Source organism: Polyodon spathula, chromosome 4 (assembly GCF_017654505.1).
Source record: "Polyodon spathula isolate WHYD16114869_AA chromosome 4, ASM1765450v1, whole genome shotgun sequence".
Taxonomy (NCBI): Eukaryota; Metazoa; Chordata; class Actinopteri; order Acipenseriformes; family Polyodontidae; genus Polyodon; species Polyodon spathula.
The window spans coordinates 75,898,610-75,924,680 of record NC_054537.1 but is presented as its reverse complement, the minus strand read 5'-3'; the positions used below and the strand labels follow the sequence as shown (position 1 = coordinate 75,924,680).

Here is a 26,071-nt window from a genome sequence, read left to right as displayed (position 1 = left end):
TCTCACAAGGATACTTTTAACATTCTGCTTGCTGAAAATGCAAATCACAATTTTTGGGCAACTATTTAGACAATTAAATTAACACACACACACACACACACTACAGAAAGTCTACACCCCCTTGAACTTTTTTCACATTTTGTTGTGTCAATGCCTCAGTTTCATGCATTTAAATGAAGATTCCCCCCCCCCCCACTTATCTACACACCATACTCCACACTGTTAAAGAGAAAAAAATATATATATTAAAAACACAAAACTGAAAGATCATAATTGGATAAGTCTCCAGCCCCCTGAATTAATACTTGGTGGAAGCACCTTTGGCAGCAATTACAGCTCTGAGTCTGTTGGGATAGGTTTCTACCAACTTTGCACACCTACTGTAGATTTGAAAATATTTGACAATTCTTCTTTACAAAATTGTTCATGCTCTGTCAAGTTGATGGACAACAATCTTCAAGTCATGCCACAAATTTTTGATTGGATTTAGGTCGGGGCTCTGAATGGGCGACTCAAGGACATTTACCTTTTTGTTCCTTAGCCACTCCAGTGTAGCTTTGGCTGTGTGCTTTGAGTCGTTGACATGCTGAAAAAGTGAACTTCTGTCCCAGTTTCAGCTTTCTTGGAGAGGGCAGCAGGTTTTCCTCAAGGACTTCTCTGTACTTTGCTCCATTCATTTCCCCATCTATCCTGACAAGTACAGCAGTCCCTGCAATTGAGAAACATCCCCATAACATGATACTGCCACCACTATGCTTCACAGTAGGGATGGTGTTCTTTGGGTGATGCGCTGTGTTGGGTTTACGCCAAACATAACACTTTGCATTTAGGCCAAAAAGTTCAATTTTAGCTTCGTCAGACCACAAAAAATTTTGCCACATGGCTACACAATCTCCTGTGTTTTTTGCATACTTCAAATGGGATTCAAGGTGGGCTTTCTCGAGTAATGGCTTTCTTTTTGCCACCCTATCATATAGGCCAGATTTGTGGAGTGCTTGGGATATTGTTGTCACATGCACACTTTGACCAGCCTTGGCCATAAATGCCTGTAGTTCTTGCAAAGTTTCCATTGGCCTCTTGGTAGCCTCTCTGATCAGTCTCCTCTTGCTCAGTCATCCAGTTTGGAGGGATGGCCTGATCTAGGCAGGGTCTTGGTGGTTCCATACATCTTCCACTTCTTAATAATAGTCTTGACTGTGCTCCAAGGGATATTTCAAGCTTTGATTTTTTTTTTTTTTTATACCCATCCCATGATCTGTGCCTTTCAACAACTTTGTCCTGGAATTGTTTTGAAAGCACCTTGGTGCTCATGGTTGAGTCTTTGCTTTGAATTGCACTACTCAGCAGAGGGAACCCACAGAAGCTGCTGAATTTATCCTGAAATCATGTGAATCACTACAACTTAACACAGGTGGAGGCCACTTAACTTGGTGTGTGATTTTGAAGGCGATTGGCTACACTTGAGGTAACTTACGATTGCTATTACAAGGGGGGTGGACACTTACCCAACCAAGCTATTTCAGTTTTTATGTTTAATTAATTTTCTACAAATTTCTAGAATATTTTTTTCACTTGGAAGTTGTGGAGTAGGATGTGTAGATAAATAAAAAAAAAAAAAAAACAAACAAAAAAACTATTTTAATTCCAGGCTATAAGGCAACAAAAGGTGAACATTTTGAAAGGGGGTGTAGACTTTCTATAGGCACTGTGTGTGTGTGTGTGTGTGTGTATTATATATATATATATATATATATATATATATATATATATATATATATATATATATATATATATATATATATATAATAGATGGGCTTCAGTGAGTTACAGGAAAATAATTTCATCCATGGTTTCTGTGACGTCATAAATTACGAGACCAAAGGTCGAATAATTTATAAACTGTCACAGAAACCCGAGATGGAATTGTTTTTCTGTAATGCACTGAAGAGGGAAGAGGCCCGTCTATTATTTTTCATAACACATGGATACCCTTGTCATGCTAATATTAAAAGAAGATGAGGTTCAGCAGTACAGTTCATTTATGTTTTTAATAGTGTTTTTCAGTGCTAAACTAATTATAATTACTAAAATAATTGACATTCTTGCTAATTTCAGTTCAACTTTGGTTGCTAGCTGGCTTAAAAGCCAGAAGTGGAATCATAATCTTTCCAATCGAAGCATAATTTGCACATTACATTACAAATTCCAGCAGATTAATGGTATTGGAGATTCCTACAAAATCAGCTCAGTGCAAAACTCTCTAAAATGCTGTAGCTGGCCTGTTGAGATAACATTTTTAAACAGGGATTAAAAATGACCATATTACTGTATTCTAAATGTTACCTTTTCCAGCATCTTTTGGGTCTTTAAGTTCTTTCTGTGCTTCTTCAATTTTATCTGCAGGACAAAAAAAAAAAAAAAAAAAAAAAGAAAATCCATGTAATTTCTGTGAAGATACATGACTAAAATAGAATTCAGATCCATTTGATGTTAAGCTTGCTGTGACAACAACCCAATTAAAACATTATTTTTCACCAATTTGTGCTTTCACTTAACCTAGCACAACAAAGACAGAATTTGAATTGTGGTGTTGGGAATGATACAGGCTGGAACATGCCAACATCAAGAGGTAGCTGAGATGAGCCATGTGGCCCTCAGCAAATTGTCTATAGTATAGTAAAATTGTACCATATCTTAAACCCAAATGACATTTCCTTGTCTCAAAACAAGTGTTTCATTTCACTTTAGGGATCTGGTTAGCAAAATAGTATGTCCGGGTGATTTCATTACCATCTTTAAAATCAGCACATGCACAAAAAGTACAACACAATGAATGTGTATTTAATATTACACAAAGTTCAATTGAAGCTATAGTACAACTGACAAGCCAGCTGGCACCATTACGTTCTACAATAGCCAGAAATTATCCTAGAGCTTTAAAAAAAAAAAAAAAAAAAAAAAAAAAAAAAAAAAAAAAAAATAGCAAAGTATAAACTGCTGGAACCTGAGAGGAAGGTCGTTTATAAATCTTCAGCAGAAAACAAGAGTGCCCTGAACAAAGCAAGGGCACCGTAGACCTGCAGTGCATCCTGTTCTTGACAGATTGAGAGGTAATACACAGGGCTTCCTTTTTGCTAACAAATTATTTTCTCCATGCAGAAAGAAGCTTGATGTCAAATTTTGCAACAGTACAGGTACTTAGATATCTATTTAAACTGCAGCCTTGGCACCCCTAGAATAAACATAATGCAGTCTCTTCACTAGATGAACAAATAACACTGGCTATAACTTATAGATGTTACTGATTCTCTGGACTGCACAGAGCATTATTTTAAAGTGTCAAAAATCCAGATTTTGGCATTTAAACTGTTACAAAAATGCACATGTTTACATATGAATGTGGGCAAAACAATGCTCATTAGTTAAGCATTGCATCCAAGTAATTAAATAATGCAAGCTACTGCATAGTCAGCCAAACACTAATGGAAACAAAAGCAAGCAAATGTACAGAATATTGTGGACTTGACCAAATATACTGTATATAATAGGAAAATAAGTTATATTAAAAAAAATTAAAAAAATAATAGTACAGAACCTTCTTGCTAAATTGTACAAGTGACATGAGATTGTTTAATGCATCAGCTTTCCTTTTTTTCTAATTGTAAGAGCTTTTTAAAAATGTTAATGCTTATTGTCTGGCAGTATAATATATGCATTGTTAGCAGAAACACTGTTTGTGTATAATAGTATATGATGGGCTGGTCAATGGACCAGACTTCCATAGATTTGGATCGGACCACTCGTGGCATCCTGTTAGCTTTGCACTGTATACTGTAAATAATTCATGTTAACATGATACTAACACCTTATTTGCTTACCTTATGAATTATTGGTCTTAAATATGATGTATCCAATTTCAGCTTTCTTAAGCTGAAATTCTTGATCTGTGGTCAATAAATTCATTTTAAATACATGGTTTACCAAGAATGAGGGGATTAAGCACATTTACATTTATGTATCCCTGGCATGACTCAGAAAGGGAAAATGGAGAGAATGGATGTTCTATGTTCCAACTTAAAATAGTTGAAAAAGGCTATTTGAGTAGAACAATAATTTTTAACTTCATGAGCAACCACTTGTTTTTTACACAAGAAACAATTGTAAAATATATAGTAAATTCTACAAAAAAAAAAAAAAAACTTTTGTAACGTGAATGTAATAAATGCATTTTATGCACAAGAACAGGCATACAATACATGTTTATGGTAATGTATGCTTTGCTTCACCGAACTGATGTACAGTAAAACAACCATCAATGGGCTGTGACCATGTGTCTATAGGGGAGGATTTTCACTATATACTGGTGTGGTGCTTGCTTTGAACTTTTACATATTTGTTTCTCTTCTGCATTACAACACTGTTTAACAGTACTTTCTAGTCCAGCGTGGAACATTTCATTTTTGTTTTTAATCAAAATTGTACTGTCATCAATATTAGACTACTGACAAGTCACCGACTGATTTTTTTTTTTTTTTTTTTTTTTTATGTGCACTGAAATAGACCATTGAAATTTTGGGCTTGCCCTTAGTTTGACATTGATGATTTAGCAGTGCAACAAAACGTTCCCTTTTCATAGAATAGCTATGTAGCGAGTCTGCTTTTAAAGTACAGCCTAACACTGTTCAGTAGTGTAGATCTATCAAAACACACAATCTGTGTTTTAAAACCTCTCTTTCTGCCACAGAAAGCTACGGGAGGTCACCTAGCTCCCTTTGACTCTTTCACTTTCAAAATATGAGCTTTTTCTCCCACATCACGGCGGCTAAAAATGTTAACGATAACACGGTTTTCTCTTGTGCTTTAATCACCCCAGTTCTGGAAGATTCCGGATCTTGTGTGTGAACACTTTCAGGCAGAATCATTAATGAGCTTGAGTGTGGTGAGTGTGTTAATAGATTGCAGCACTGGCAGCTTTTGATGCCTGGTGACCCCCAGGAGTCTGAGCTGTGAAAATGCTTTTGATGTGAAGAATAAAAGACCAAAAAAAAAAAAAAAACCTGTAGAAAAAGATCAAGCCAGGCTAGATGGTGCTGTTGGTTAATATGGCTAATACACTCGCCTTTTGTCCCTGGGGGTCTGTGTCGAAATCCGTAAAATGGGTTTCACGTCACAAACACACCAGACGAGCGTGCCCCTTCCGAGAAGGCTTGAGGCTTGTGGGGACGATTACATTGTTGTCTTTGCATACGTAGAGCTGACTTCAGCATCCAGCAACTTTTATTCTAGCAGAAATCTAATCACAAAAAAATCCAAACCATGTCAGCTAGCTGAAGAATATTTTGCACTGTATAAAAATGCCCAAACAATTTATTTAATTGGTGTTTACACATGACTTTAAAATCAGTCATCACAAAATATATAGTTTACAGTAATAAAAGTCACAAAATTAAACAAACATTTCAACAAGAAGTATTTTATCTCATTTAAATATTAATTTAAAATAACACTATGGAAAATGAGTGTACACACGATCTGTATGGCATTAAAAAAATCTTCCCAAGCAATGCAGTAAAGCAATTGAGAGCCTCTTCATTGGCTTCCTGCTTTCAAGCAGTTTCTTATGACTGACTGACTTGTTCTAGTCGAATAATTGTAGAGCAATTCTATATTAATGGAATTCTGTTAATATGAATACCTGTTCATGCTCTCCAGAGCAACGTTCAGTTTATATCTTTATTAAAAAAAGACAAAAAACAAAGTACATACTTTGATGCATTTGTAATTTATACAGAAACAGCCCAGCTGTTTAATTAAGTGGTGAATACATGGCTCTTGTCAAATGGATTCACTTCACATGAAGGTGACTGAGCACACTTAAATCTACATTTCTCTCTCTCAGGTCACAACATGTAGGTGGGAATTGTGTAAATGTGTATAGCTTTTAATGAAAGATGTGCAGATGTGACAATAACCATAATTATATGGCTTAATAATTGCTCATAAGTTAAAAACACAATATTAGTGCACTGATGAAGGCACTTGCCGAAATGTTTGCATACTTAATTTCTTATATGATTTCCCTAATCACGAGAATGAAGATTGTGCCCCAGTAAAGAAGTGCAGAATGTAGTAAGAAAATTCATCAACACCAGAAAAATACATATTTATGATTAGGAATCAATAATCTCAAATTAAAAATTAGAAAGAGAATCATAGAAACCAGTGTAATATGTCTGTTTATCCCTTACAAATCAGGCAATTCTCAGATTTACACAAAATACGCAAACCTGATGCATTTTTTAAACTAATACTGTTGCCTTAAAAAAAAAAAAAAAAAAAAAAAAAAGTATATTTATAGTATACATACCAGACAAGAACCACGTAACTTACTTGAAACCTATCGAAAGATGTATTTCTTATATTCATCAGTGAATTATTCCAAATTAAAAGGGCCCCTTGGTGTCCACAATCAATAAAGGAAAAAAAAAAATACAGGTGTTGGAGGCAGACTGACTGTAAGCAATAAAGCCAAAAAGGAAAAAAAAGAAAAGCAGCATCTGACTTGGCAAAAACCCTTTTGGTTTGCAGTAAGGCAACTCTTTCACTTCCTTCTAGACAAATGTATTAGTTACATACTGTACACGTCACTACCTGCAGTAAACACTGCTACAAAAAAGAGGTAGAGAAAGCACTTGCTTCTGAGAGAGAGAGAGAGAGAGAGAGAGAGAAAGAAACTAACTATAAAACTCTGACTACCTATTTAACAAGGATGCCCAATTACAAAATCGGTTGGTTTGCTGCTTCCTTTGGTCGAGCACTTACTGTACTGATATAAACAAATTGAAATCTAAATTATACAAAACCATAATAGAAATAATTTCACGAATCCATTTTTATTTTGTATTATCTTTACTATGATTTTTAAAGCAAAATAATAATGTGGTTGACATGTATCCCTTAAATTGTGTGAGGTATTAATTATTATTCTAATTTATTTTTATTTGTTTATAATCAGGACTGGGGTCAGAGTGATCTGTCATGCCAAGAAGCTGCCGCACTACTGCCAGCACTTCCACCTTAGACACCATACACCCCGCACTACTGAACTGGACACTCGGTACCTGAGCACCTGCACGTTCCACCACCCTGAAAGTGAACCAAAGAGCTGAGGGGGACTCGTTGTATTGGTACCAATGATTTAGACTTTTGTTTCTTTGGACTGTGCTCCCTGTCAATAAAGTATGCCCCTCTACCATTTTTATATTGAGGTTGTTTGCACCTGTACCTGTGAATCTGACATCTGTTCCACCATCAGACAGTGTCACAAACACATGAACCAATCAAGGTAAATGATTGAATTTCAATTGAGGCCAACATTGAACTAATGCTTATAAAATGTTTTATTTGTGACAATGCTTTAATTAGTACTGCACCAAGTTTGTTCTTAATCTGATAACTAATACTATAAAGAAGACGTGTGTTGACTGGTATCGTCCAATCAGCAGAAATCCAAGTATTGCACTGCAGTGGAACTCCCATAGCATTAGGCAATTTGTCTCGGGGAGCTCCCCCCTTTAGCAGTGCTACTGAAACCAGAACAATCTACACAAATAAACAGGAAACATAACATAACATAACATTATATGTAAGGGAAGCACTGGGAAATGGTATTTGTATGCTTATATTGCATTGCTCATTGAGGCATTCCAATCTCCAAAGCATTCCTAAACCACAAAGGAAACACAATTTCTTTCAAAGAAAATGTCCTCTAAAAAAAGACAGCATGCAATCTTACAGCACACATATCTTAATTTTAAACAATGCAGGCACATTTCTGTACACATATAAACACACAGACTAGGGTTTCGCAAATGGTTTCTAAGATGATGACCTGAAATTTTGTTGGAGCTGGCCAGCATATTTGCTAAAACATATTACCAGGAAGTTTAATTGTAAAGATGGTAACACTATCTGGTAATTAAATATACATTATATATGCACATGATATTCTGAGTGACAAGGCTGTTTTTATCCTTGTGAGAAATAAGAAAAAGATTCCATTATTAAATGCAAATGCAGTTTCTTGTCTTCTTACTTTGTGTAACCTCAACAGTTACTCAAATTTTGTTTAGTTAACAAACAAATTCCAGTTTTTTAAGCAAGCTACACACCACAGTTTGGAATCTGGATTTCTTTTTATGATTTTTTCCATCATACTTGTTCTTTTGAACACAGTCAGCAGTGCTCTGTGTGTGTGTGTGTGTGTGTGTGTGTGTGTGTGTGTGTGTGTGTGTGTTCTATTCCAGACAAGTTCTTTATTTTCTTGGAACTCCTGTGCCCTGGAGCAACTTAATCCTCAAGTGTGTAGGTGTAGTGGTTGACAACGCCATATATCATCTGTACTGAAAATGACTATAATGGATCAAAACTCCACCCGCCTCTTTCCTTCAGCAGAATTTAACCCTCTGTGAAAACTTACAGCCTTAACTTTTAAAAGCACTTTCAGGCTAACAACATCAAATGCAAGCTGACATTAAAATGACAGAACAAAGCCAAGAACAGCCAACTTTCCCAGCCAAGAGGTATCAAGTACCAATTTAATTTGAATGTAAAGAAAAGAAATTAGAGGAAAAAAAATCCCATTCATGCAGAGACTGGTTTAAAATGAACTTGCTTCAGATTCCAATTAGTTGGACAGGTACATACTCCCACGTGTTCTCAAAAGGCTCCTACAGCAACTAGATTCTTTATTTTCAATCTAAGCTGTGCTTTTAACACTGTCCAAGCTATTTTAACCAGTTATGCTTCTTTATTTCTTTTTTTCCTTTTAACAATCAGTTCTGTTGTACAGAAAAAAAAGCACATTGTACTACAAATACCACTCAAAAACAGCTACTTTTACTTTTAATTGACAGAGGAACTGCACATTAGATTTTTTAAGTTCTACCAATGTAGTTCAACCCTTTACTTTATGTGAGTCCTGGTTACCCCACTAGTATGACTACACTGTGGAAAGACGATTGCTTCACCCACAACAAGATTCTCTGTTACCGTAATATCTAGAATATAACGCACATTCTTTTAAAAGTTTTATTGGCATGCTACACACAAAATGCATGTTATATGAGCGTGATGATGTGCCCGCTCCCTTTTATGTATTATTATTATCATTATTATTATTATTTATTATTATTATTAGTAGTAGTAGTAGTAGTAGTAGTAGTAGTAGAAGTAGTAGTAGTAGTAGTATTATATTATTATTATGTTTGTGTGCGGACGGACAAAAGCCATCCAACATTCTTATTTATTATTTGAGACCGGTGAAAAGCTGGTCTTATAAATATGCAGTTGCCGTTAAATTCCTTATTCCTTTAAACCTTGTAGGAATGTGGCTGGAGCCTTAAAAAGGTAGTTATTTGATTAATGGGTAATTAAGGCTCCAGCCACAGAGAATAAAAGTATCCACTCCGGGCTCATAGGGAGAGAGAGTCAAGGAGTAGAGAATGGGAGTGAGGACGTAAACGCAATAATAGAAAGCAAACAAATGCTATACGTGCTGGCTCAAAACCAGAACGATATTTGTTTTTCTAGCAGAATTACTATTTGTCTGTTTTGTTTGGCCAACGAGCCATTTTGTTTTTGATAAAGTGTTTTGTTTTGTTTAAATTTTTCATTTATTAAATAGCTGCGCAAACAGCGCCTTTTCATACCCCAGTATTGCCTCTCGTGTCTGTATCTTCTGGGTCTGTGATGTCATCCACCAGCCATCTTTGTAAGTCACAACATGAATACTGAGCAGTCTTTTCATTTTCATTTAAAAGTAGAAGGCCAGAAATCCCAAGTAGAAGGCAGCGGGTATGGGGGTTCTCCCCCAGCGCGGGTGCAGGGGGCAACGCCACCCCACCAAAAACAAATTACAGGGTTTTGCAGGGGTCTAAATCCTGCATATCCTTGGCCTAAATATGTGTCTTAATAGGGACCCAAAATTCAAAATAAGTGTAAAATTTTGTTATTTTTTTATTATTATTTTTGATTTAAAGAGCAAGTAAAAGTTACTTGTGTATGAAAAATCATTACAAAATAATGTATTTATATTAGAATTTTAAAACCACAAACTATCATGTGTTAAGCATTTCTCTGTATTTAAAGTATTATAGATTTTCTTTTTGTTACTGCATCTTGTAAAGCACTTTGTGATGGTGGTCCACTATGAAAAGAGCTATATAAAACAAAGATTGATTGATTGATTTTACAAGATCCTTGTTCCCTAAGCAGCTGTTATATATAAAAAAAAAAAAAAAGATGTCTGTTAAACCTACAGCTAGACAAACAGTATCAAATAAGATTTCAGCCATCTAAAAATTACCCATTACAGAAAAATGAAGATCCATATGCTGTGATTTTAGTTGCCAGCGATCTCTGTGTTATATGACAGTCACTTTAGAACACAGATTATCCCATAAATGAATGGCCCCTTACTGTGCTATTCCTATTCTTTTATATCCTTTTTTATTAAGCAGCAGTGAAGTTGCTCCATGGAACAACAACAACATTTCTAACATAATAGCGACAACGCTTTCAATATAGAAGCATTACAGTGCGTACAAATGGGTCCTGCCGCACGGAAAAGCACCATCACACATTCCAGCTGTTGGTCCAGAGTGCTGCATTTCAGAGAGATTTAAGGGTTTAGGATGATATTTGCATTTGATAAAAAAAAAAAAATTAAAAATTGCAATGTTTTTAGGATCAAAATATTTATGACTTCTTGCTAATTAGTCATCCATGTTCCAGCAAATATGCAATAAATACTGTACGACTGCTCCCCACCTGTATGATTAGAGTTCACTATTTCACTGTGATGAAGTTAAAATGCAATTGAGAATTGTATTACTGTAAGCAACTGTCTTTATTTTTCTCTCCAGTGGCAAACCATCCACATGCTGGGGCTGACAGCAATCCCAGTCTGTTCTCAAACTCTTGACTGACAAAGGCCCACACAATGACAACATTGAACAGGACATTATCTGTATTTGTCAACACATTTAATGAATGAAGCATTATGTACTGTAACTAACAAAATATTTTTTGTCAGGTACTGTCTGTTTAAATGCATTAGCATGGTATTACCAGGGACTGCTTGAATTGTGTTTAGCAGAATAAGAAGGGACTTCACTATAAAACTTTTTCTTGTGTTCTGATTTATGTGTTACTGTTCATGTGTAAAATCAGTAAATCTAGATTATCCGGTAAATGTATTTTTACCAGCTCAGCGGTCAGTGTATAAAATAACCAGTATGGGTGTAGATTTAGCAGCTCAGAGGTCAAATGTACAGTAGTCTTTGAGTATAGGAACACATAACACATACACATGATAGAGATGGGCACAGGTCATATTCAGGAAAAAAGCAACATTGCACTACAGTAATGAAATACTAAAGTACATATTTCTTAGAAAATTCCAACAGTACCTGCTTTGACAGCAACCATTTACTTAATGAATTAAGAAAGTAACATGGAAAGCCACCACTGTGGGGCCATGAAATGTATGTCAAAATGAGACATTCAGTAAAGATGATAAGGTAATGAAGAAATCTCGCCAAGTAAAACAGATCCGACGGTTCCATTATATGGCAATCCATCATCATCTGCTGTTGCGCTAGACAGATTACTCTATGGTGGTTCAGTGCTTATTTCTCATTTTTAGTAATTTTAGGTTTACAAGCATAACAGATGCAGCAGGTATATTTGACAATAGAGAGTAGTTGCAGTTTGATCAGGAGTTAATCTGTATTAGCTCAAACCCAAAACCAGTACTAAATATTTTTAAGACACACTATTGAAAAGAAAAAAGAAAAAAATAAGGAAACATGTATAGACTCTGTACTCTGGATATCACCAAGTTCTGTAGGAAAGCTGTATTAAAGAAATGCAAAATGTAAACTTTTGGGCAATTTCACAGTAGCTGGAGTACAATTAGGAGCAAATATCACTACACAGATTCAGTTTCTTCCCTAAAACCATTAATATTCTGCAATGCACATGAAATTAAATTAGAAAGGCAAGTGATGTGCTGTCTGATTTCTTGCACTTTCTTTTCATTAATTGACATAACTTGAAGACGTGCAAGTGATACGTGATGGGTAACACGGCACTGTAAAACAACCAAACAAATACAAGTGAAATACCTATAGACTGATCCCACTGAAACACGTAATCGTATAGTACACTTAAGCACCTGGACAAACACAATCACTGAACAGTTAGATGGATCAATTTCTTTCATCCTAAGTGAGGAGGCTCCCTTTCTGAAGGTCGAGAGCAGTACTTCAAGATCATCTGTCTAAACAGATGGATACAATGTGCGCAGATCTACCTATACTGCATTTGCAATGAGTTTAACAGTAAATACAAATCTCTTTCACAAATGACATGGTCAAAGTTTCAACGAGAAGTATTTATTAATGTCTTGATTGAAAAGGTTTCATGTGAAAACATTCATCTAAGATTTTAACACGTTATGACTGAATTATGGAGTAACATGAAAATAAAATAAATAAAATGCAGATAACAAGTTTTCCTAGTTCACGCAGCTAAAAAATTACCAAGATAAAATAAGATTTCATAATCATCTTTTTCATATAGTCCTAATTGCCAATTGCCAACAAAAGACATTCACTGCTACAGTAAGCTGATCATGTAGCTGCAGGGCTATCCCCAACTTCTGGAAACATAAAGAACTTAACCTTTTCATGCATTGAAAATTGCTGAAAAACAAAAGCAAACATTTGAAGTAGTTTTGGACATATAATAAACATATTTTTCATTTGTGTTTGCCATACATCCCCATATAAAAAAGACAAGAAGAGTTTTTTTTGTTTGTTTGTTATTCTTTTAATTTATTTGTCCCCATATGAGGTCACCATGAATGAAAGAGTTAAAGAGATGCTTACACACAGTACAACAAATGGTGCTAATCCCATTAATCTTTTTGCATCTGTTAGTAAAGAGCTTGATGATGGTGTAGGAACAAAACAGGTTACAGATTAAAGTGTGGGCCAAAAACTAACCTGCTGGCTTTTGGTGGCATATTGTTGAGAATTGCTGTGTAAGGTAGATATGCTACTAGCTTAAGATCTCCAACACTGATGTCAGTGGAGTGGGATATGTAAACTGCCATTCTTTTGTCTATGGAAAATTCTATATGTTTGCAATTTCTGAATGTACTAGGTATTGTATTCGGTACTGTACATTTTTTGTCACAGTATGTATGGTAATTTGAGAGTAAGTATTTAGGAGGATATTATTCACTGAGTCAATAATCTGAAACATTTTAATATTATACATTAATATGTTAATACTATATTCTGTAGGAAAAAAACCAAGGAGACTGTAAAGTGAAGACTCCTCCGCTGTTGGTTTCCCTGACTGGCAGTTCTTGTGACCCTGCTTCTATTTAAACATCACACACAAAAAAGAACAGTGCACTATTAATTAACAGCCTGTGCTTGAACATAGCACTTTAATAGCTAAATGTTACTCAATGCTCGTGAAACATTTGATTTGCAGAAGCAGACAGAAAACATAATACCAGCTTTGCTTTTCACACCGATAAAAGGCACACGTAAAATCACCTGACTACAATAGTCAAGGGTCTGATCATGCCCAAAAACCTTATGAATCACATGGCAAGTAAAGAAATAATAAAAAAAAAAAAGAGTAAATTCCTGGAAAAGAAGGGCTTGCCTAGTACAACCTTAAATTATTTCATGTGATTAACTGATCAAATATAAGCATAACTATACAAGCTTTGTATTTAGATTTGAAAATCGTTCATCAGCTTGGAATTAAAAAAGGTTTATTTATCCTGCCTCTAGATTTATTGACTCTGGCATAGGCATTTTTTTTCCAGCTAATATCTACAGCAACACAAAAATCTTAGGATACGTGCAGCTAAAAGGAGAAAACACATACAGGCACTGTGTGACAGGAAAACTAAGCATACGTTTCAGTGCATTTTTATTTGGAATTCAAGTCCAGTTGCATAGTCTGGCTGAGGATGAGGGGGTGGTGAGTACTGCGTGGGAGAAAGTCACAGCAAGCTGCTTCGTACAGCTCCTTAATGTTTTTGGAAATGAACGACTAAGCCTGCAGGGAGCTTGCTCCAGAGAGCGATGTGCTAAAGTGGGTGTCAAGGAACTCAGGAGGGAACTTGAACGTAAACCTATAGAGAGTTTATACCAATTACCTCTCCTTCATTATTTTATAACAAATTAGGACTGCTAAAGATGTCATTTTTTAATTAATATATGTATATTACACACACACACACACACACACACACACATATGTGTGTGTGTGTGTGTGTGTAGATATATGTATGTGGAGAGACAGAAAAAGAAAAAAAGATGGGCTTCAGCAAGTTACAAGAAAATAATTCCAGCTAGGGTTTATGTGACGTTGCAAACTACAAGACCATTAGGTCAAGTAATTTATAAACTGTCACAGAAAACCGAGATGGAATTATTTTCCTTTAACTCACTGAAGCCTACCATGGATATTATATGTGATAAAAAAAAAGTCAAATAATGGGTGTTATGGTTCAAATTGCAAGTGAACGTAATGAATAATAGTAATATAAATTAAAAGGTACATAAGGACGTGTGACAGAAAGACAGTGATTTTTGGTGGTAAATAAATCTCCCTCTCGACCTGCGAGGGTGCTAAGTAACAGGAACAGAATACTCTGACTACTTGGACCTACACGTTCCAAAGGTTAAAAGGAAGTCGCTCATGTAGAAAAGAGATGGAGCTTCGGTACACTAAATCATTGACCTGGAGGGCAAACAATGTAGCAGCTGCAGATCATAAAAAGCAGCTGCAATTGTTTATCAAGGGGTCATGAGTGACGGCATAAATAGGGGGCGAAGCAATGTTATCTGTTCCTTCGTTTTTGGTTGTATCATTGTCCTAGAAGGACCGGTACTGTTGGTGAAATTAATAATAAGAGTTTGTTTGCACGGTCTGTTGTTGCGTGTATTCACTAGACGACTAACACGTTCTGGAGCTGTCGCCAGAGGCCAGCACAAACCCGGAACAGCACTTCAATTATACCACTGAAATACTGTACTGCACCACAATCACTAATTCACACACTACCGTGTATGTGATTTGTGTTTAATCTGGGGATACAAGAACAGGACTATTATTTCAGGACCAGCATGGGGGATTATAAATGTAAGTAATATACGCAGCTGTATTACTTACCATCATTATTATTTACTATTTGTTTTGCAGTCAGGCACTGGACTTAAAAATAAATAAATAAAACCTTTTCACTTGGATTACAATTCTGTGTTCTTTAATCTCCTGCACACCATCAACCACTTTGCCACAGGACCTTTTTATTTTATTGCTACGTGTTCCCATGTGTTGCTAAATCTGTTTACGTAAGGTGTGTGTATTATTATTTTTTTTACATTTTGACCACTTATATATATATATATATATATATATATATATATATATATATATTTTCCTTCTTTTTTTTTTTTTTTTTTTTTTTTTAAATGCAAATTACAAAGGTTACTTAGATTTTTCTTTACCTCAATATGTAAGTAAACATATTGCAGATAAAAATCTAATAAAGATTGTTCTTAATAGGAATGGGTCCTAATAAGTTTAATGATCCAATTAAACAGGTTAAACAAAAGAATAATGTTATCAACCTCATTAAAATATAAAAACTTGACTTTGGACTTGATTTTGGTTCTAGAATAGTACACAGAACAAGATAGAAAATACCAGACCACACATGCTCTAACACTCTTCCTTTGATAGACTACTAAGAGGAGGCAACGTGTGCAACACAGTCAACAATATTAACAGCTTCGCAAAATAAAAAAAAATAAAAAAGTTACCTTTGTTTCATGCTTATGTGTGGGGGGGCTGTTAAAAAATTGATACAGCAAAACCTTCAGGGAACTCACAGCATGACTGTCACTACTGCAATACTTGCTGTAGAAGATGACATATTTATTCTTTAAAACTGGCAAGATCTTTTAGCAAGGCTGGTTTTCATATTCTTTCACACATTCTGTAAGCCAGTGTATGAGGAACACACTGCAATACATAGTGTACCCTAAAACATATTTGCAAGAGTGCAATGCTCTCATTTTAATATTGCAAAATAGGGGAGTTAAATAATTGAATGGCCTTATCTTTATTTTTAAGTACATTTTGTATTATAATTTAGTTTCAGGGAGGATCAGTAATTATAATTTTTTTGCATTTCTAAATATTATTATATTTATTGAACATCTGCCTTTGCCCTTCCTTAAATTCCTTAAAATAGGACCCAATAAAATATCATAAAGAGTATAATTAAAGAGATACATTTCTTTATCATATTGATTTTAAATTGTTCATAATTTTAAAAAAAATATGCAAAAACAAACTGTTACAGGTGCTTTACCCTAATTTAAAAGGATTATTGTCAAGGCAACTCTAACTTTTGGAACAGTATACCAATTGACTATGACCATGTATGGAGCAATTACATTAAACTCCAGGGTTGAGCATCTTCTGGACAGATTGTTCTTTCTCAGCATCAAAATATACAGTGTGAATGATTGGTATTATGTAAGCAAAAAAATATATGTAAAAACACAGCGACGATTAAAATGATACTGCACCATACAGTGCACAGGCACAAACACCCAATAATCACAAACATTTATTAAAGAGAAATTACAAAACAATAATATCTCTGTTTGGCACTATAGCGTTCTTAAGCAGTTTTATATTGGCACACCAATGAAATGATTTGTTTTTAAATCTAATTTACCTTTTGATTTGTTGGGAAGTTTTCTAATGCAACTTATTATTTGCCTCACACATAAGCATAAACACAAGAACACATTTTGTGACATGATAATAATATCTAATGTCTTTTTGTTCTTATTGACTTCATTTAGTTTCTTTTCCACACTTGTTTTTCTACGTCTGTCATTGTGATCCCTGTATTTTATGGTCACACAGAACTGTATCTAATTGCCACCTTCTCCGACAACTACTGAAAGTTGCATCAAACAAAACTAGATCTTGGACACCTTGAAAATCAAGTGATGCAAGCTATTTTACTCAATGTTTTTCCTTCTTTATGCAAGTCAAGGTTGTTATAATAGTTGAAAACACTAGTGGAGGCTTTGAATATATTGTTGATGATTATATATATATATATATATATATATATATATATATATATATATATATATATATATATATATATATATATATATATATATCAGTAAGTAACTACATTGAGTAACATACAGTAGCCCTGTACGAAAAACACAAAACTACAATCATTATGGTAAACGTTCATACAGTCAGTTACTGTACTTAATGAAGCATAGCTTTTTAGTGAGCAATTGAATAAACCTGCGTTGACCCTAGCTACCTCACATGAAAAAGCTAAACAAAAAACATCTGACAAAGACACACATAAATGCAGGTCTCATTTCACGGAAATACATGATGAAACATATTTCTTTTTTTAAACTTATCGATAGTCATGTGTATTTGTGGGGTTTTACTGAGCTTTACTGATGGTATCACTACATATAAATTTCCCCCCTTCCTACACTCTTAACATGTATTCTGTTCATCAAGCAGAAGCAAAAAATGTCAAACTTAATTTATTTTACATTTAAATGTCCCCTTAATTTCTCTACTATGTTTTAAATCTAACATTCGCCATAGTGTTTTACTTAGCTAAACCTACAAAACAAAAAGCTTTTCATTAGCAACTTTTACTCGGATCAAACAGGAAGCAATTTTCATTAGTTTCAATCTGAAAACACATTTTGCATATGATTCTAAAAAGGAGCAGTACATTCTGACAAAAATAAAAGACAGAAGATACATAAGAAAAAGAATATTACTTCATCATAATTATACTGCCTGATGTAAGGCAACATAATACTTCAAAAACAAAATGTGCTAGACTAATGCTGTACTGAAGAGCAGCAATTAAAAGGAAAAATGCACTACATTTTCAGGATCCTTCTGCAATATGCATGTTTTGGGGCACTGGACTAATAGCAAGAAATGGATCAAACAGCAAAAGCACACAAATTAATTATTCAAAAGATGTTTTTTTATTTTTTTTATTTTTGCATAATGCCTCTCACAGTTGTGTAACAACAGAACCCTGCCAAAAGCTATGTTTGCGGATTGCTTGACAACCAGTCAACATTTGGGATAAATTCCAGGTGTAGAGTACTTGAACTCTGTAATCTGCTTTTCTCTATTTACAATACAAATAATGCTGTAAAATAACTATATAATAGCCCCTTTTTGTACTTTACCACTGCATATTTTGCAGCAAAATGTGACTTACTACATTTATCTTGAATTGTATAAGACAGGGTTTTTCTAAGTATGAATAGACAAGAGCCAACTGTCGTTTCATTTCCATTTCCCTCCAACATATATTCCAATACCAAAAAGCACCAACCAACACTGAGAATTAAAAACAAGAACAACAAGAATAACAAACAACAGGAACTACCAGATATCAATATCAGGTGATGTTATATTATACATAATAGTTTGTATCTATAAAATTGGCAGTTTGTACCACAAGCAGACATACTTTTCCTACAGGAAATTATCATAAACCTGGTTCACTGAAATACAAATGTAACCATTACTGAATGGGTATTTATCTCCTAAAAACCCAAAACCTGAATACATAACAACAAAGCTGCTCAGCAGAGCCTGTGACGCAGACATGCCTGCGCCAGAGGGTACAAAAGACGAAATGTTTCCCACAAAAGTAGCCCACACTGCTGCATTGCAAATGTCCTTGGAATGGGCAGTGAGCTTTTCTGGGAGGGGGCAAGTTGGCCAGCTCATAGGTAGTCCTGACTATCCATTTGGACAGTCTCTGCTTAGACAGGGCATGACCATGGGACTTAGCCCCATAGCAGACAAAAAATTGTTCGGACTACCTCCAATTTTTTGTCCCGTCAACATAATATGCTAGTGCCCATACAGGACAGAGCGCATGGGGCTGCTGCTGTTTGTCAGACTGGAAAACAGGTTGGTGTAAATCCTTCAGTTCCACAACCTGGTTGACACGAAATGCCAAGATAGCAGGATTAGTACGAAGTGTAACCTTTGTCCGGGCCTCTGTAAAAATTAAGCAGTCTTTCGCAATGAATGTCTGAATCTCACTAACCCGCTTTGCGGAGGTGATTGTAAGTAAGCAAGCTACTTTGAGCGATAAACATTTCAGCTCAGACGAAACCCCAGAGGCAGGCACCACGTCTCAAAGATGACCCACTTGTACCTGCACTGGGAGCATTTTGCAGGGTGTCATTAACCATCTCAAATGCAGCCGTTTAGGGGCCAGGCCCAGAGCTGCAGGAGAACCAGAGGGGACAGTGGGTCAATTACTGGGAGGCAGAGAGATCTATCGCTGCTCTCCTGAATCTCTCCTAAATGAGGCTCACCACCTCACGGTGAAGCCTCCATTCTGAGGTGCTAGGAATTCCCCTCAATAAACTAACAGTAAAAGTTCACACACATACACATATATATATATATATATATATATATATATATATATATATATATATATATATATATATATATATATATATATATATATATATATATATATATATATAATGTGTGTGTGTGTGTGTGTGTGTGTGTGTGTGCGTTTAAGGATCTCAAATCAATCATAAATGCTTACTTTACTATTCAGAACAGGCAAAAACAAACTCAGCACATAAAATGATTAAGTTTATTAAGGCTGTCAAAAGTAAGAAGAATATTGAAGTTAGAAATCACATTTACACAAGCAATGTGTGTTATCAACACAAGCAGCATCCCCTTCAAGCAACACTACCGTTACGAGCATGTTAAACACATTATACAACAATTAAAGTAAAATCATTTAAGAATTACTTCACTTTAAACATCATTAAAACATTTCAATTTTATTAGGAAAACATACTTAAACAACTCTTAAGATGTGTTTTAAAATGATTCTAAAACTAAATTTGTTTTTTAGTTAACTTTTAGAATAAGAAAATTAGTAATTTCAATTCACTTAAAGGCTCTGCGTTTCATGGTAACAATTCATTTCTATGGGGGGGGGGGGCAGGTAATATAACTATTCTACCATTTAAATCTTTAGGACACTGTGTTACTAATATATAGTACTTTGAAGTAGATTTAGAGAATGTTATGGGGAAGGAAGGGAAAGACAAACTTAATTAACACCACAGCATTCCAAGTCTCATAGTTTAAGATTTGACATGTATTGTACAAAGTACATACAATTACAATTATGAGCTTCTCCCACAACCCTGCCACAGGGGGTTTCATACACCTTGCACACCCCTGCCATTCAGTGTGCTAGGCAGTGGACACACTGGCTGAGTAGACACATTTGAGGATCACCTCTGAGACTGGGCACTGTTTGTTGGGGCAGATTGCATCCTTGGACAGGAGCGCTAAATTAGGGGTGCCTGTACCAATGACGAAATTGAAGCCTCCACTGGTGGAAATTGGGCCAGGCCCAGCTTCTCTGAACCCAGGATGGCTGGATCTCAAAATGAAAATCCAAGGGGGTCCCTGAGTGGCTCATCCTGTTAAAGCGCTGCCGATTGGAGCACAGGATGAGTCATACAGCTTGCACGCCAGCAGTTCATGTCCAGGCTGTGCAAACTTTGCCGAACATCGCAGGGGACCCCGAGGGGGGCGTCACATTGGCTCCGATGCTCCCAGGGTGGGGGATGGTAAACTGTCAGGGATTGCTTCTCCTCATTGCACAACAACGAACCCTACTGGTCAGACACCGAGCACATTAAGAGTGGATAAGAGCTGGTCTCTGTTCTTCGGATCGGTAGCCTGCCCCATCTCTGCTCTGGATTGCTCGTAGTAAAAGCAATTCTGGCTTCATGCCTCCTCAGAGGTGGCGAGGGACAGCAGGTCATCCTGCTGCCAATCTACACTCTGCTTTAGGGGTATGTAGACACTTAAAGAAACAGGAGTTATTGTATACATTTAAACATCAGTCTGTCAACTTTTCTTATAGAAAGATGTAAACAACAAATCCAGTTTATTTTATTACCCATGAAATGTACTTATATTTGCTATTCGAGTAAAGCAAAATTAATGTGTTTAATTACTAAAAAGAAATATCTGTGATTTTCAACTGCATACGTTCTACCTCCAGAACTCAACTTTATTTACCATGTACTAACAATGCACCACAGTACTAATGATGATAAATTAAAAAAAGAAAAGCCTTTCTAAACTTCATGTGAGGGGAGAGAGAAATAGGCAAAATAATAATAATAGCTTCATAAAATGAATACGTCAGTACCATCCTGTCACAAGTTCATTTGTATGTTGTACTCAGTCACTTTCTACCAGTTTTTGTTTAAATGTTATAATCATAAGTATTGCTTTAATTTGTATTGCATGGATATTAAACATACAGCATAAGATATTCAGGCTTGGACCAAATTAAATGTACAGCAGCACAAGTTATTAGAAAATATAGCTACGGATATTTCCTAAACTTTTATTAAATGCAGTCCCCAGTTATGCATTTGTCAGCCTTCAGGTCAATTAATGGTTGGTCAAAAGGCTGACACCAAACCAAAAAAAAAAAAAAAAAAAAAAAAAAAAAAAAAGGAGACTAACCTAAATACCTTCTGACAGTTGCAAACTCAGGATAGACAGTGTTATGCTGCAACTCAAAGTAATTAGTAAAAAGTTAAATAAAAATACAGAATCTGATGGCAGTTTTAATGTGTAAATTAATTCAGGGAGAAAATGTGTCTACGAAATGCTGCACAATTAACAAATACTAAATTTGAAGAGCTGTATCACTTACCATCACAGCTACTATTTCTCAGCTTAACCTGATGTTCACTTTACATTTAACTTAAACGTTTTGACTCTGAAGTCTGTTATAGCTAAACAAATTAAAAAAAAAAAAAAAAAAAAAAAAAAAAACACACACACACATCTAAAATGCATTTATGCTGATTTATCCTGGAAATGATTAATAAAGAGATTTGAATGAAAAAACATTGCCATGTTTTGCACATACAGAAGCAAATGATAATAATTACTATAATTAACATACAAATAATTAGTAATGGGACTGTAGGCGATAACTTTATTAAAAATGGTATATTAAAATGTAACTGTCTAGAACAATCCCTTTTACCTTTCCCTTTTTTTAAATGTAATATTGCCAGTGGAAATCCTGAACCCCCGTCTACCAAGTAACGCTGCCATTTTCGCAAAGAAAAACATGTTATTTTCAACGAGAGAAAATGTTTAAGACACAGAAGGAAAAAGTACTGTATATTTCTATCTTGACATTTCTCATTAGCTAAGGGCATAATCTTCTGCAGCCCTCAGATCAATGGTATCCAAGTCCTTCTTTCCTTTCAAAAGCTTAAAGAATTTCTCAACATCACATGTTCTCTCTTCTGGTTTTGTTTTGCTCTCTTTAGCCTGGGGTATTTTTAGAGTTCTCAAAAGACAAAAGTATATCCTCAAAATCCAGAAACAGTTCTTCTACTGCTGCTGTCAGCCTTGTTCTGCCACTGAGCCTGGGGACTGCCTAAATTTGAATGCTCTACGTAATCTTTCGCTTTAATCCCCACAACACCTTCAAACCCAACTATATAAAAAGTTACGGTAATTACTAACAGGCAGAGCAACAACCCTGACTAATGACCAAAAATGTACACGATAACTACAGCCCCTTTTACACTGGCGCTCCTACCTGGGTCCCGACCCAGGTTCTGGCTACCCGGGTTATAACTCCCTATAGTGTGAAACCACATACCACAAAACCACGACACACTTGACCCTGGTTGAGATGCATGATGGGCATTCGTAAGCAGACAAAGTAACAAACAGCCAAGCCTGCATGAAGGTTTCACTTCCGCAAGGAACATTTCTCTTTAGCCATATTTTTGTTGATTGAGACACATCAGGAGCCAAATTGCAGAAAGGATGAAGAAGCATTTACTCTAAATCAACAATTAAGCCAACGATTCAATCCAGAGTTGCTTTGATAGAAGTGTCCATAACAAGCACTCCACCTTGAAAGCCTGGACAGATGAAAGGGTGGCCATGTGAGCGCTGCTGCTTCTGGGGCATTGCGCTTTTACTTGCTTCTGACACCCAGGTCAACCCTGCTTCTCCAAACAGCAGTGTGAAGGGGCTTATGATGTAGCTACAACCACCCCAAATGTTTGAATCCCATTCTACGTTTCTTCGCAGATCTGCACACACACCAAACAAACATATGACACTTAAAAAATAAATCTTGCCGGAAGAGATTTTGTTGATTTGTGAGGATTTAAGTAAACTCCCTGTTTTGAAGTTTAATTGAGGTTTTTTTTTTTTTTTCTTTTGGTCAGATAAATATCGTATCTCAAGATTTTTATTCTGGCACTAAAAGTGTGAATCCCCCCAAATAAAAAAAATACTTTGCTTTAACTTGTTTCTTCTAGGGTTTTTTCCCCCACTGAAGGACACAAAAAATTACACCTGGAACACAGATTTTTTTTGTAAAGAGCCTGTTATATGTCTTTATTTACATTTAAACAGCAGCAAAAGTGGACATTACATACACAATATTCCATATAAATACTTTGGAAAACTGTTAAAACACTGCAGGGAAATGCAATTACATTTATGTTGTCTCCTATTCAGGCTGTTGTTTAAGAGCAATCATTACAATTCCGTTTGTATCATGGCAAATAATGGAGAATTTAATATGTATAATGAGGTAATTAAACATGCATTGAAGACTTTTTTATATATAAATCTCTCAGGGAAGAATTCTCTCTTTTTTTTTTTTTTTTTTTTTTTTTTTTTTTTCACTTCACACAAGCTTCCACCCTGTCTGAAAACCTCCTAACCAGGGATAACCCTGCTTCTCAGAACATCCAATCTACTTCAAATTAGCTCTAAGCTGAGGCATGAAGTAACAGAGCCAAGCCTGAACCACATCCTCATAATGCAATACAATGAGGGGAATTCCTGACTCACTAAAAAACACTGAAGTAGCACCTCCCCGTCTCTGATCTTACTTCTGCATTCTGGTTACATGTACAGTTGACAAAAAAAATAAAATAAAAAAATCAAAATCAAGAACTTAGAGCTAATATTTCGTTTAAAGATTTAAATGACCTAGAAAAGGGTGTCCTTACATAACAATCCTTTATATATATATATAAAACCTCATTTATCGGCACCCTATTCATCTGCAACTTCAATTATCCTTGGCTCCCTGCCAAGTTGTATCTCTGAAACACAGTACATTATTGTAACGTAGACTTACTGCCAGCTTTGCGCGCGCATGTGTGCGCGCGCACACACACACACACACAGCCTAAAGAAAGTCTACACCTCCTTTCAAAATTTTCACCATTTTTCATTTATCTACACATCCTACCCCACAAATTCCAAGTGAAAAAAATATTCTAGAAATTTGTGGAAAATTAATTAAAAATAAAAACTGAAATAGCTTGGTTGGATAAGTGGCCATCCCCCGTGTAATAGCAATCCTAAATTAGCTCAGGTGTAACCAATCACCTTCAAAATCACACACCAAGTTAAGTGGCATCCATCTGTGTTAAATTGTAGTGATTCACATGATTTCAGGATAAATTCAGCAGTTCCTGTAGGTTCCCTCTGCTGGGTAGTGCATTTCAAAGCAAAGACTCAACCATGAGCACCAAGACACTTTCAAAAGAACTCCTGGACAGGGTGGCAAGAAGGAAGCATTTACTCAAGAAAGCCCACCTTGAATCCCGTTTGAAGTATGCAAAAAAACAGGAGATTCTGTAGCCATGTGGCAAAAAGTTTTGTGGTCTGACTAAACTAAAATTGAACTTTTTAGCCTAAATGCAAAGCGTTATGTTTGGCGCAAACCCAACACAAGCGCATCACCCAAAGAACACCATCCCTACTGTGAAGCATGGTGGTGGCAGCATCATGTTATGGGGATGTTTCTCATCGGCAGGAACTGGGGCACTTGTCAGGATAGAAGGGAAAATGAATGGAGCAAAGTACAGAGAAGTCCTTGAGGAAAACCTGCTGCCCTCTGCAAGAAAGCTGAAACTGGGGCAGAAGTTCACCTTTCAGCATGACAATGACCCAAAGCACACAGCCAAAGCTACACTGGAGTGGCTAAGGAACAAAAAGCTAAAATGTCCTTGAGTGGCCCAGTCAGAGCCCTGACCGAAATCCAATCGAAAATTTGCGGCATGACTTGAAGATTGCTGTCCATCAATGCTCCCAAAGGAACTTGACAGAACTTGAACAGTTTTGTAAAGAACAATGGTCAAATATTGTCAAGTCTAGGTGTGCAAAGTTAGTAGAGACCTATTCCAACAGACACAGCTGTAATTGCTGCCAAAGGTGTTTCCACCAAGTACTAACTCCAGGGGGTGGAGATTTATCCAATTATGTATAATTATTCAGGTTTTGTATTTTTAATATATAATTTTTTTTCTCAATAAAAACTTTTTTTCCCCTTAACAGTGTGGCGTATGGTGTGTAGAGAAGTAGAAAAAATCCTCATTTAAATGCATGAAACTGAGGCACTAACACAACAAAATGTGAAAAAAGTTCAAGGTGGTGTAGACTTTCTCCAGGCACTGTGTGTGTGTGTGTGTGTGTGTGTGTGTGTGTGTGTGTGTGTGTGTGTGTGTGTGTGTGTGTGTGTGTATCTCATCAAGACTAGCAACATTACTAGAAGAATGCAAAAAAGGAACATTTTCAATGAGGGAGACAATGATATGGTACAGCTTCTCTCCAAAAGGGAACAAAACAAACATGTAATCACCTGCAGGGTTTACAATTCATTAAATATAAAAAGCAAGAACTTTTTTTTTTTTTTTTTTTTTAAATTGGCTATCAAAATTTGCTTAACCATTTAATTAAAAATTGACATACTAGCATACAAACTGTTTTATGTAACACATAAAATAAATAGACATACAAAAATAAA

At 35.7% G+C, this 26,071-nt stretch overlaps 1 protein-coding gene across 3 annotated transcripts in view; it reads right to left on the bottom strand.

Moving 5' to 3' along the window:
* The window catches only part of LOC121314863 (zinc finger protein 40-like), an 83,628-nt gene that overhangs the window by 41,558 nt on the left and 15,999 nt on the right, over window positions 1–26,071 (bottom strand). For all 3 annotated transcript variants that reach the window (XM_041248579.1, XM_041248581.1, XM_041248580.1), the window contains exon 3: window positions 2,344–2,397. In XM_041248579.1, the coding sequence (XP_041104513.1) occupies window positions 2,344–2,397 (54 nt within the window). The remainder of the gene's footprint in view (window positions 1–2,343; window positions 2,398–26,071) is intronic.